This window comes from Scyliorhinus torazame, chromosome 9 (assembly GCF_047496885.1).
Source record: "Scyliorhinus torazame isolate Kashiwa2021f chromosome 9, sScyTor2.1, whole genome shotgun sequence".
Taxonomy (NCBI): Eukaryota; Metazoa; Chordata; class Chondrichthyes; order Carcharhiniformes; family Scyliorhinidae; genus Scyliorhinus; species Scyliorhinus torazame.
In genome coordinates this window covers 234823406-234837721 of record NC_092715.1, presented here as the reverse complement: position 1 = coordinate 234837721, position 14316 = coordinate 234823406, and the positions used below count along the sequence as shown (strand labels likewise).

The 14316-nt window shown below is 44.9% G+C and overlaps 1 protein-coding gene across 1 annotated transcript in view; it reads left to right on the top strand.

The window, feature by feature from the left end:
* Window positions 1-8603, top strand: part of LOC140429765 (leucine rich adaptor protein 1-like) — a 39835-nt gene extending 31232 nt beyond the window's left edge. The window contains exon 2 of the mRNA XM_072517181.1: window positions 6237-8603. Coding sequence (XP_072373282.1) covers window positions 6237-6629 — 393 coding nt within the window. The 3' untranslated portion in view covers window positions 6630-8603. The remainder of the gene's footprint in view (window positions 1-6236) is intronic.
* Window positions 8604-14316: the final 5713 nt, after the last annotated feature.

Below are 14316 nucleotides of genomic sequence, written 5' to 3'. Positions count from 1 at the left end.
ATGAGGAGCCTAGACAAAGGGTCCTACTGTCAGAATATGATATTTAAATAAATTTAGAGTACCCAATTAATTTTTTCCAATTAAGGGGCAATTTAGCGTGGCCAATTCACCTACTCTGCACATCTTTGGGTTGTGGGGGCGAAACCCACACAGACACGGGGAGAACGTGCAAACTCCACACAGACAGTGACCCAGAGCCGGGACCGAACCTGGGACATCGGCGATGTGAGACAGCAGGGCTAACCCACTGCGCCACCGTGCTGCCCGTCAGAATATGAGCTGAGGAGAAATTTCCTCATTCAAAAGTTTGTTAATATTTGGAATTTTCTACACCAGGGAACTGTGGATCCTCAGACTTTGAAGATATCCAAGACAGTCGGCCATAGATGTTTGGATATGAAGGGAATTACGGGATAATAATAATAATCTTTATTGTCACAAGTAGACTTACATTAACATTGCAATGAAGTTACTGTGAAAAGCCCCTAGTCGCCACATTCCGGCGCCTGTTCCGAGTACACTGCAGGAGAATTCAGAATGTCCAAATTACCTAACAGCACGTCTTTTGAGACATGTGGGAGGAAACTGGAGCACCTGGAGGAAATCCACGCAGACACGGGTAGAACAGGCAGACTTCGCACAGATAGTGACCCAAGCCGAGATTCGAAACTGGGACCCTGGCGCCCATATGTGAACAGTGGGAAAATTAGGTTGAAATAGAACATCAACCATCATGTTCTTGAATGTTGAAGCAGACACAAAGAATCAAATGGCCACTCCAGCTCCTATCTCTTATGTTCTTATTTGCCCGCCATTCACAACTGGACGTGACAGGACGATAGAGCTTTGATCTGAGCCATTGGTTATGTAATTGCTTACCTCTGGCTATAGCATTCAACTTCTGCTGTTTAGCAGGCATGCTTGCCTGCATTGTATCTTCATTGGGTTGACAAGTCATTTTTAATTACCCATGCTGCTACGTCTGTCAGCCCACATAAACCCTAGATTGGTCAATTTGGTTGGATGATTTGGATTGGATTTGCTTACTATCACGTGTACCGAGAGTGAGGGATATTCTGGTCGGGGCAGCGTGGTAGCATTGTAGATAGCACAATTGCTTCACAGCTCCAGGGTCCCAGGTTCGATTCCCGGCTTGGGTCACTGTCTGTGCGGAGTCTGCACATCCTCCCCGTGTGTGCGTGGGTTTCCTCCGGGTGCTCCGGTTTCCTCCCACAGTCCAAAGATGTGCCGGTTAGGTGGATTGGTCATGATAAATTGCCCTTAGTGTCCAAAATTGCCCATAGTGTTGGGTGGGGTTACTGGGTTATGGTGCTAGGGTGGAGGTGTGGGCTTGGGTAGGGTGGTCTTTCCAAGAGCAGGTGCAGACACGATGTGCCGAATGGCCTCCTTCTGCACTGTAAATTCTATGATACTATATGATAGTTGCATAAAATAAAATTTGCACTGAAAAGAGCAGTTGTTACCTTGAAAGAGTCGCCCAGAAGAACTGGTAGACCTTGGTGTACTCTGCCTATTGTCTGAAGGAATGACTGGAACAAGTGAAAGAGGAATTATATATAGTGGAAAATGTATTTAATATATTAACTTTCTTACGACTGATTGGTTGATTATGCAGAATTGATAGTTATGTAAGGGTAGCCAGATGTAACTGATGGGAAGCTGGTTGTCTTGTGGGACGATGTGGTGTTGGTCCATCTTCCCTGACACACCTTGCATTTCACTGATTGATGGATAAGTCTAGATCTGGGCCATTAGAGGAGGTAATTACTAACTTCAGCACATTTAACATAGTTGATTTGTCCCATTCACTGTGTTTGAACATAACAAGAAATGTGAGCATCACGGTAGCACAGTGATTAGCACAGTTGCTTCACAGCTCCAGGGTCCTAGGTTCGATTCCTGGCTTGTGTCACTGTCTGTATGGAGTCTGCACGTTCTCCCCGTGTCTGCGTGGGTTTCCTCCGTGTACTCCGGTTTCCTCCCACAGTCCAAAGATGTGCAGGTTAGGTGGATTGGCCATACTAAATTGCCCTCAGTGTCCAAAAAGGTTGGGTGGGGTTGCTGGGTAAGGTGGATATGTGGGCTTGGGTAGGGTGCTCTTTCCAAGAGCCGGTGCAGACTCGATGGGCCGAATGGCCTCCTTCTGCACTGTAAATTCTATGATTCTATGATGAGATCACAGATTGTGGTAAAATGCAATTTTACTGCTGCTGATGGCCCACAGAGCATTATGGATGCCCAGTTTTGAGCTTATGCTGTGCCTCTGTTGAACAGCAAAAAATAATTAGCCACTCTGTCTTGATAAGTGCCGAAATATGAATTGGAAAGGTTACATTCATAGCATACACAAGAGTATATTTAGTACCTTTGATCCAGGATTGATACGTTCCATTACGTTTCGACAGTTCAATATCTAATTTTGTAACCTCTCATTTAGTTTTCCAACTCCATGTCCTTGCCTTCTGGGTGGACATGTAGAAACATATTGGGCCTGAATTTTCAATTCGGAGTTGGAAACCCGACACTCAGGTAATTTCTGGGTCCTGACTCTGTGCCGCATGTGCATCACTCATGCGACCTAATTGTCAAACATAAATGCCCCAATTTGGCTGAAGGCAAGCTCGGCACCCAGTTTGTGGTGCTGAGCATTACCTAAAGATGGCTAAAATTGCATAAAATTGCTCACAGGGGCTCCCTGCGGAGCATAAGCAGAAAAGTCTGACTGGAGCCATGATGCAGCTTTGCAGAGAAGAGGAGGCAGCACTTTGAAGGACCAGCGGTCACACTGCACACAAAAAGGTGGCCAAGTGGCAAGCTAAAACGTGCTGCAAGGTTTCCTCAGATTGAACATTTTTCAGCATTAAAAAAACATTTCTGCCTCCGCTGAACACAATAGCTCTACCTGAACATTCACCATAGAATCATAGAATCATAGAAGTTTACAGCATGGAAACAGGCCCTTCGGCCCAACCAGTCCATGCCGCCCAGTTTTTTACCATTAAGCTAGTCCCAGTTGCCCGCACTTGGCCCATAACCCTCTATACCCATCTTACCCATGTAACCATCTAAATGCTTTTTGAAAGACACAATTGTACCCGCTTCTACCTCTGGCAGCCCATTCCAGACACTCACTACCCTCTGAGTGAAGAAATTGCCCCTCTGGGCCCTTCTGAATCTCTCCCCTCTCACCTTAAACCTATGCCCTCTAGTTTTAGACTCCCCTACCTTTGGGAAAAGATGTTGACTATCTACCTTATCTATGCCCCTCATTATTTTATAGACCTCTATAAGATCACCCCGAAGCCTCCTACGCTCCAGGGAAAAAAGTCCCAGTCTATCCAGCCTCTCCTTATAACTCAAACCATCAAGTCCCGGCAACATCCTAGTAAATCTTTTCTGCACTCTTTCTAGTTTAATAATATCCTTTCTATAATAGGGTGACCAGAACTGCACACAGTATTCCAAGTGTGGCCGTACCAATGTCTTGTACAACTTCAACAAGACGTCCCAACTCCTATATTCAATGTTCTGACCAATGAAACCAAGCATGCCGAATGCCTTCTTCACCACCCTGTCCACCTGCGACTCCACCTTCAAGGAGCTATGAACCTGTACTCCTAGATCTCTTTGTTCTATAACTCTCCCCAACGCCATACCATTAACTGAGTAGGTCCTGGCCTGATTCGATCTGCCAAAATGCATCACCTCACATTTATCTAAATTAAACTCCATCTGCCATTCGTCGGCCCACTGGCCTAATTGATCAAGATCCCGTTGCAATCCTAGATAACCTTCTTCACTATCCACTATGCCACCAATCTTGGTGTCATCTGCAAACTTACTAACCATGCCTCCTAAATTCTCATCCAAATCATTAATATAAATCACAAATAACAGTGGACCCAGCACCGATCCCTGAGGCACACCACTGGTCACAGGCCTCCAGTTTGAAAAACAACCCTCTACAACCACCCTCTGCCTTCTGTCGTCCAGCCAATTTTGAATCCAATTGGCAACCTCACCCTGGATCCCGTGAGCTTTAACCTTCTGCAACAACCTACCATGCGGTACCTTGTCAAAGGCTTTGCTAAAGTCCATGTAGACAACGTCTACTGCACTACCCTCATCTACCTTCTTGGTCACTCCCTCAAAAAACTCAATCAAATTTGTGAGACATGATTTTCCACGCACAAAGCCATGCTGACTGCCCCGAATCAGTCCTTGCCTCTCTAAATGCTTGTAGATCCTGTCTCTCAGAATACCTTCTAGCAACTTACCTACTACAGACGTTAGGCTCACCGGTCTGTAGTTCCCAGGCTTTTCCCTGCTGCCCTTCTTAAACAAGGGCACAACATTCGCCACTCTCCAATCTTCAGGCACCTCACCTGTGGCTGCCGATGATTCAAATATCTCGGTTAGGGGACCCGCAATTTCCTCCCTAGCCTCCCACAACATCCTGGGATACATTTCATCAGGTCCCGGGGATTTATCTACCTTGATGCGCTTTAAGACTTCCAGCACCTCCTCCTCTGTAATATGCACACTTCTCAAGACATCACTATTTATTTCCCTTAGTTTCCTAACATCCATGCCTTTCTCCACCGTGAATACCGATGAGAAATATTCATTCAGGATCTCACCCAACTCTTGTGGCTCTGCACATAGATGCCCTTGTTGATCCTTAAGAGGCCCTACTCTGTCCCTAGTTACTCTTTTCCCCTTTATGTATCTGTAGAATCTCTTTGGATTCTCCCTTGCATTATTTGCCAAAGCAATTTCATGTCCCCTTTTTGCCCTCCTGATTTCCCTCTTAACTCTATTTCGACAATCTCTATACTCTTCAAGGGATCTACTTGATCCCAGTTGCTTATGTACGTCATATGCCTCCTTCTTCTTTTTGACCAGAGTCTCAATATCTCGAGTCATCGAGATATGTGTTTAACTGTATACTAATTGAAAATCACCTTCCAACCTACCTCTGGCCATGAACACACTCCTCAAGGAGTTTAGCAGAGTTTTATTGGAGGTGAGTAGGTTCCCAAATTCCCACCACCTCCCCACCCACCTTCATTTCAAAGTTCCTGCGCACCAGGAGGCATCAGGACACTCATATGTCATCCGGGACCACTATTTTCATAGCATGTCCACTTTTGTTCAGGTCCCCAAGGGCAATTGAAAGTCCCAGGCATTGCCTCCTTTTTCCAGGGAGCTCACAGCACATAGGGTCTTTAATGACTTATGTAACCACTAACTAAGCTCCCACGGCATCCCTCCTCGATAAAGATTTTTTAAAAAAAAATTTAGAGTCCCCAATTCATTTTTTCCAATTAAGGGGCAATTTAACGTGGCCAATCCACCTACCCGGCACATCTTTGGGTTGTGGGGGCGAAACCCACGCAAACACGGGGAGAATGTGCAAACTCCACACGGACAGGGACCCAAAGCCGGGATCGAACCTGGGACCTCGGCGCCGTGAGGCAGCAAGGCTAACCCACTGCACCACCGTGCTGCCCAAAGATTTTTTTAATGTAAGGAGAGTAGGAGTATATTGGGAGGATTTGATAGCCTCACAGAGAGTGGAGAGCAGTTAAAATTCCCAGATTGGAACATGAACAGGGTGTAAGGAACATTGATTATTGCAGGGACCAAATATGACTTGGTTTAGTCGTCAGATGGTGCAATAGCTCATATGATCTGTATAGATCAACTGGCAACTTAGCAGTACAGTATAATAATTCCGTCAATTCCAATACCAAATAAAATCACTATTGGAGTACATTAATTAGCATTTTAAATGGTCCTACTGGTAGATTAAGATAGATTGCTCCAGCTTCAGAGTGGTAGCCCCAGGGGAACAATGTTACGAGCTCGGTGACATTGACTATGGTGAGGACATGTCATTGCTGACAAGTTTCAAGGTGCTCCTGCCATATTTCTGCCAGGCAGGAGGCTTGAAATCTTAGTCCAAGATATTTTCTTGACCAAATAAGCAGATGTTAGGTTCAAATTCAATTTGTATCTTTTAGCAGATGAATACATTCTTCAGCTGATTAATTCCTGAAAGAGGGAGTGAATGGAAAAATGGTAGCACTCACTGTGGACTATGGGAATATAAACCCTGTCAGACTATGAATAACAAGTATTGTATTATTGTTTGAAAGGCATTTAGTAAAGCTCATGTAATTAACTAATTTATTTGCTATTCTTTGCCTCAGGCTCGCCTCAGAGCAATTGATGTCAAGTTGATGCATCAGCTATTGTCTATCAATGAAGGCATTGAATCTATCAAGTGGATGATGGAGGAGAAAGGCACCCTTGCCAGCAGGGAAAGCAGCCTCGCAAGTAGCCTGTTCAGCTTGGTGGAAAGCCAGAGCACTTCACTGCGGGGTAGCTGGAACAGCTTGCAAGACGGCAGTGATGGACTCGATGCAATATCAGTGGGAAGTTACCTGGACACACTGGCCGATGACTTGCCAGGTCACTGCACCCCCTCAGACTTCGACCCTTTCTCGGACGACAGATGTGTGACGACAGATTCACTTCACAGCGAACCTCTCAATAAGGAATCCAAAGATGACTCTGATGATGGATATTATTGTTTTGGCTAAATTATGTGCAACCAAGAAGATATTTTGTTTATATTTACTGACAGATATATAAAGTTATTGTTTAGCTTCCCGTTGTACATCTCTCTCTTCCACCCCCCCCCCCACCCCCCCCCCCCCACCCCCACCCCCCCGCCCGCCAGGGGACAATACATAATAGACGGATGATCCGATCATCCATTTTATAATACCGCCCAAAATCAATTTTTCTGCATTCAGATTTTAGTACCTTAGTAAATGTGGTGTTTTTGAAACTGTCATCACGTGTATTTTAATACCTTTGAGAAGAATTTCAATGACATCTGGGCGGAATTGGTTAAACCAGCACAAAAGATCAGGGTCCTTTAAACATCACTGAGTTACACCCCAAACCACTTTTATGCTTGTGTTCCTCATCCATTGAATTAGTTCAAGATTCAATGGGCCCAAATCAGGCTTCATCCTTCCCAGCTTGAAATGAGGCACTAATTCAATGAGGCTCTTCGAATTGTTCTTTGGTGTACAGGCACTAGTGGGCACATTTCAAAAGTCTTTGCAAAATATTAAACTGGTTAGCATCCATCGATGAAAGTTAAATGGTTCAGTATTTTTTTTAAAGTAATTTTCAGTGATGTTAAATCAGCTTCCTCACAAGTTGTACTAGATTCTCATATTAAAAATGCTCATTTCTGATAAGTAACTCATTGTCAGCTGAATGGATAAAACTGTACTTGTTTATTAAATAGATGGAGAAGTAGTTTGTCTTGGGTAGTAAAAAATACGCAATTCCTTTCAGTTAAACTGCATAATTGTGCTGGTTCATGGAAGGTTAAAGTTTATGATTATGCGAATGAATTTTAGCAGAAATTTGTAAGCTAACTAACAGAGATTCATGTGGATTTTCACTGCAGTTTCTCTGTTGTCCCAAAGGGGAAACTCTTATTTCTAGTTTTAAAAACTATTAGTTTAAGCTGACAATGCAACTTTCCTTTGTGTCTTTGTAAGTGGATAAAATGTGTACACGAGCAAACAAGTACATCCATTGGCCTAATTAACTGCAAATTTTCAACAAGTGGCAAGCAAGGCCTTTATTATGTACCAGTCATATGACAGAATAGTTATGAGCTCAATTAAAATTAAACCTTGATTGCCAGAACAATAAATCAATTACCTGTATTTACGCTAACATAAGTGTTTTAATATACTTTTGAAGTGTTTCAGAAGGTCTCGGTGTCACATTCACGTGCCAGTAAAGGAGATCTGTTCGAACTGAGAAGACCAAGGGCACTCCCTAGAAATGTAGAAACCATGTGGTTGTACGGGTTCTCAATGTCTACCCTGGATTAAATGTGTCAGTACAAATAAATAACATTTAGATTTAAAAATATATCATGTTTGGTGTTTAAGGACTCTGGAAAATATGCCTTTCATAGACACCTATGTCGGAGGACAGGTAAAGGTCAACATTGGCAATTGTGAAACAGCTCTGGAATGTTGTGACATGTATTGAAAGTGATACTCAACATGCTAATTACATCAGTTAATTACTACAGTTATCAGTACAGATGTAACTGAGTAAAACTGCTGTAAAATTTGATTTCAAAGTAAACAGCCAAATTTAAAATGTGTTTCTTGGAAATCCTGCCACAGGGAGTTGGGAATGGATGTCCATTCTCTTTTCCATAGAGACCCTGGTGGCAGTAGAGAAAGTGACAGGAAATTGACAAAACTAGCTACTCATTACAGTACCAGATATGACTTATGGTGCAGGCTCTCAGTAATACCCAGTCCAAGAAGTTTACCAGATTTCCAATTGTCCGTCAGAGAAAAAAACCCAGTAGTTTTCCAAGGAATCATTTGAAAGTGTTACCAACAGAATTTGTAATCTCTTCCAATCCATAATCAGGATGTTTATGTGTATTTCCTTATGCTAAGTGTGATTTTTCCTAATTTAAAATAAATTCCAGCAGTAGGCTATTTGGTGATTTTAAAAATAAAGGTGGCTCGTCTCAATCACTCATCTCACCCACACTATCACAAACAAAGATTCAATACAGACAAAGTTAAAGTTGTAATTATCAAAATGGAATTCATAACGGTCTCTGTTGATGCATGGCTGATGTCTTCTTCGTTGCGTAGATGCTTCAGGTTGGAGCAAAGTACTTTTAGAAACAAAGGATTCTCTGAAGCTGTGAAGCCTCTTATAGATAAATAGCCAGGAGGTTTGCTTGGACTTGGAAGCTGGAACAAGTACAGTACTTTTGCTGCATTAGAAGACTTCCAGCTGTGATGGTTCAGCTGTGTGTCTGCTGCTGGATTTGCTTTGTTCAGGGTATTTAAAACTCTCCTCCCTGAAAGTTATTTTCAATCACATGACTGCCGGGTTAAGACATCTCAGGCCCAGACCAGCATGACACAATAGTAGTTGACAATGGTCATTTATCTCTTTCCCAACTTAAACTCAAGTGTTCTCTTTGTTCAATATGACACTCAGAGACCAGCAGTCTAGAGATCCCATATTCCTCAAACGCTGGTTAACCCTTAAACATTGAGATGTTTAAACTACTCAGGTGGCTGAAAAGGAACTCACTGTTCAGCTCCACGTTAAACTAAATATTGGTTATAGAATCAAATTCTGTTTAAATTCCCATGGTCACATTTATATTACAGCCATCTAGGCACGTTTCGTGACCATTTCACAAAGTATGATCTTACAGTCCCTAATATCCAATGTCCCCACGTTTGTACAGAGCATGATCAAAGGGTGAGGTATTGACTTAAATAAACAACAAACACAAAAAGAGTACACTGTACCAGCAACAGTAACATATCCATAAACGGTTAAAGAAAGTGCCCTTCCTATTGGTTGCAATAAAGCAGGAGCACAATGTAATCTAACAATAGATTGTATAGAAGGAATTGAGCATGAGAATATAATAGGTGATTTGAGCAAGGTTGTTTCACAGATATCATTTGTTGCGAAGAAATTGTGTTGCTGTGGCAGTTATTTAAATGTATCTTGTATTAGTGGCTCATCGCACACAATTCTTGCAGGCTACACAAATGTTTTGTCCTGCTGGTTCGTATTGTCACTGTCTCAAATTTCTTTCCTCATTCCATTGTGAGACTGCTGTTTCAGAACTTTATAGATATATAAGCATTTAAAAATGTATCATTTAATGGAATGTAGGCTTCACTGGCAAGTCCAGCATTTGTTACCTGGGATTCTCCCCTACCCTGCGGGGCGGGAGGGTCCCAGCGTGATGGCGTGGCGGGAACCACTCCGGCGTCGGGCCTACCCAAAGATGCGGAAGTCTCCGCACCTTTAGGGGCCAAGCCTTCACCTTGAGGGGCTAGGCCCGCCCCGGAGTGGTTGGCGCTCCGCTGGCTGGTATGGACGGCCTTTGGCGCCACGCCAGCCGGGGCCGAAGGGACCTCGCCGGTCGGCGGAAGTTCGCACATGCACGGGAGCGTCAGCGGCTGCTGATGTCATCCCCGCGCATGCGCAGGGGAGGGGGTCTCTTCCGGTGAAGACCATGGCGAAGGCGGAAGAAAAAAAGTGCTCCCATGGCACAGGCCCGCCCGCCGATCGGTGGGCCCCGATCGCGGGCCAGGCCACAGTGGGGGCACCCCCCGGGGCCAGATCGCCCCCCCCCCCAGGAGCCCACCCGTGCCACCTGCTCCCGCCGGTAAGGTAGGTGGTTTAATCCACGCTGGCAGGAGAGGGTTGACAGTGGCGGGGCTTCGGCCCATCACAGGCCGGAGAATCGCCGGGGGGGGCGGCCGACCGGTGCAGCGCGATTCCCGCCCCCGCCGACCGGCGCGGCGAGACTCCCGCCCCCACCGAATCTCTGGTGGCGGAGAATTCGGGACACGGCGGGGGCGTGATTCACGCCAGCCCCCGGCGATTCTCCGACCCGGCCGGGGGTCGGAGAATCACGCCGATCTGTACTGGGCCATTTACTAGGCCGTAGTCGGAACCAAAGAACTTACAGCTCGTGGATTGCTGTAACACAACAGGTAGGTTTTTATTATTTTATGCTGTGTACGCTCACAGGCTTAAATACCGGACTGGGCCTAAAGCTTGTGCACCTGACCGATGATGTCTCACATGACTCACCTCTTAAAGGGACACTGCCCCAACATAATTATAATACATAACATCCCTTTCCTATTTGAAACTTCCCTTCAAGCAAACACCCCCAGTGTTTACTTTGTTCCAAAAGCAACACATAAGCACAAGCAGCAAAACTATTTACATAGACAAGAAAAACAGTTTCCAGTCACAAACAGGATGCACATTTAATTAGCCTGTCCGGCAGGCACATGTTTCACGCCAGCTGTCTCCTTCTGGGACCGGGTTGTTCCCCACCTTAGATACTGGGGACCTCAGGTGAAGAGGATTTGTCCCTAGGGGGCATACTGTTGGTCTCTCCCACAGGGGCGGTATGTCGCAAACATTTCATCTAGTTTGTTTCTTAATGGTCCAGTCAGCAGAAGTGGACTTCATCACCACCATCATTGGCCAATTGAAACGGGCATCAACCACCATCAGCAGCATTTGACGCTCAAGGGGGCCAGCAGAATTAGCGTCTACGTGTTGCCACGGCATCTTGGACCATTCCCAGCGAGCATTCCTGATTTTGAAGCAAGCATGGTTCAAACATTTTTCCTCAATCTCAGCATTCATTCTCGACCACCAAAAGTAGCTCCCGGTGAACTCCTTCATCCCTACCGCCCTGGATGGCTCTGCTGCAATTGCTCCAGCACCTTGTATCTTACGTTCAAAGGAATGCTCGCCTGCATCCCAATGGTAAGCAGCCGTTTGGTGCTGTCAACTCCCACCGCCGGGTCATATATGGCTTCAATTCTGGATGGTTCATAAGGCCATAAGACATTGGAGCAGAATTAGGCCACTCAGCCCATCGAGTCTGCTCCACCATTCAATCATGGCTGATATTTTTCTCATCCCCATTCTCCTGCCTTCTCCCCATAACCCCTGATCCCCTTATTGATCAAAAACCTATCTATCTCTGTTTTAAAGACACTCAGTGATTTGGCCTCCACAGCCTTCTGTGGCAAAGAGTTCCACAGATTCACCACCCTCTGGCTGAAGAAATTACCCCTCACCTCTGTTTTAAAGGATTGTCCCTTTAGTCTGAGATTGTGTCCTCTGCTTCTAGTTTTTCCTACAAGTAGAAACATTCTCTCCATGTCTATGCTATCCAGGCAACGCAGTATCCTGCAATTTTTAATAAGATCCCCCCTCATCTTTCTAAACTCCAAAGAGTACAGACCAGAGTCCTCAACCGTTCCTCATACGACAAGCTCTTCATTCCAGGGAATCATTCTTGTGAACCTCCTCTGGACCCTTTCCAAGGCCAGCACATCCTTCCTTAGATACAGGCACAAAACTGCTCACAATACTCCAAATAGGGTCTGCCCAGAGCCTTATATAGCCTCAGAAGTACATCCTTGGTCTTGTATTCTAGCCCTCTTGACATGAATGCTAACATTGCATTTGCCTCCCTAACTGCTGACTGAACCTGCACGTTAACCTTAAGAGAATCATGAACAAGGACTCCCAAGTCCCTTTGTGCTTCTGATTTCCTAAGCATCTTCCCATCTCCTTCCAAAATACTTAACCTCACACTTTTCCACATTGTATTCCATCTGCCACTTCTTTGCCAACTCTCCTAGCCTGTCCAAGTCCTTCTGAAGCCTGCCGGCTTCCTCAATACTACCTGCCCCGCTACAGATCTTTGTATCATCTGCAAACTTAGCAACGGTACCTTCAGTTCCTTCCTCCAGATCACTAATGCATATTGTGAAAAGTTGTGGTCCCAGCACCGATCCTGAGGCACACCACAAGTCATCGGCTGCCATCCTGAAAAAGACCCCATTATCCACACTCTCTGCCTTCTGCTAGTCAGCCAATCCTCTATCCATGCCAGGATCATACCCTGAACACTGTGGGCTCTTAACATATTTAACAGTCTCCTATGCGGCACCTTGTCAAAGGCCTTCTGGAAATCTAAATAAATCACGTCCACTGGTTCTCCTTTGTCTAACTTCCTTTTTACTTCCTCAAAGAAGTCTAACAGACTTGTCAGACATGACCTCCCGTTGACGAAGCCGTGCTGACTCAGTCCTATTTTATCATGCACTTCTAAGTACTCCGCGATCTCAGCTTTAATAATGGACTCTAAAATCTTACCAATGACTGAAGTCCGGCTAACCGGCCTAGAATTTCCCATCTTTTGCCTCCCTCCCTTCTTAAACAGGACCAGGTCCGTCACCAGGCTCAGAGTGGAATAATAGCTGGTGTCACTCTTCACTTACGCTGCCGTTACCGGCACATTTTCAGATTGGGAGAAGTAAAGAATCTACTGGATTCCCTTCCACTCATGGCCAGGAGCAGCCTGGACACTTGGTCCATTTGCATGTTGCTCCCGCTGCCTGTATTTGATATCATAGGAGTGCGGCAAGAGGATTAGGGCCAACCACTGAATCCTTCTGGCTGCAATTGAAGGAATCTCGGAGTACGAGATGAATTTGGAGATGAGCGGACGATAATCCATCAGCAGCACAAAGGGGCAGCCATATAAATAGTTGTAAAATTTCCTCACACTGAAAATTATGCTGAGGTCCTTCTTCGCTAATTCTGCATATCTCATCTCCGCACTGGTTAGAGAGTGCGAAGCGAATACAATCGGCCTCTCCTCTCCATTAGATAGGGTGTGCGACAACACTGCACCAATTCGGTAGGGAGAGGCATCACGCACGAATTGCAAGGTCAACTTGAGATCAAAGTGACCAAGACATCTGACCTCTGAAGTGCCTGTTTGACAGTCCTGGACCCATTTCCAAGATTGACGTTTACATAGAAGATTGTATCTTCTATGGCCGGCTTTAAAAGGGCCGGCACATTTGGGATAAATTTACCATAATAATTCACGAGACCGGGAAAAGACCTTAATCAAGTTACATTAGTAAGTTGAGGAGCCTCTATGATTGCCTTCATTTTCTTTGGTGCCTTGTGCCTTACTGTTGATGATGTGCCCTAAGTATTCTATCAAGTTCTGGGGAAAAAAATCACACTTTTGTTTTTTTACTTGTAAGCCATGTGCTTACAGGTATTTTAGGGTTTCCTCAAGGTCCTTCAGATGCTCTTTCACTGTGAAGCCGGTGATCAAGATAGCAGAAAGAATTTGTTCCATTGATATCTGAAATAATGCTGGGGCCGATGTAATCCCAAAGGGGAGCCTTTAATAGTGAAACAGACTCCGATGAGTCACTATGGTCAGAAGGCATTGGGGTTTAACAGCCGCCTCGATCTGCAGGTAGGCCTACGACAGGTCCAATTTTGTAAGTTTTTGCCCACCTGCCATACCACTGAACAGATCTTCGATAAAGGGCAATGAGTATTTATCTGTCCATAGAGCTGGATTAATAGTTACTTGGAACTCACTGCAGATTCAGATTGACCCATCGTGTTTTAAAACGGGTACAATTGGAGTTGTCCAATCACTTGTTGTCACTGGTTCAAGTACACCGCTGTCCACCAGCCTCATCAGTTTGGCTGCTAATTCTAGATGGGTGGCATAGGGAACAGTGCGTGCCCTCAGACTTTTGGGTTGACTACCTGGTTTTTATTTGAGTTTAACCTGGACTTCTTTTATTTCTTCTTTGAAAAGACAATGGCATTAAT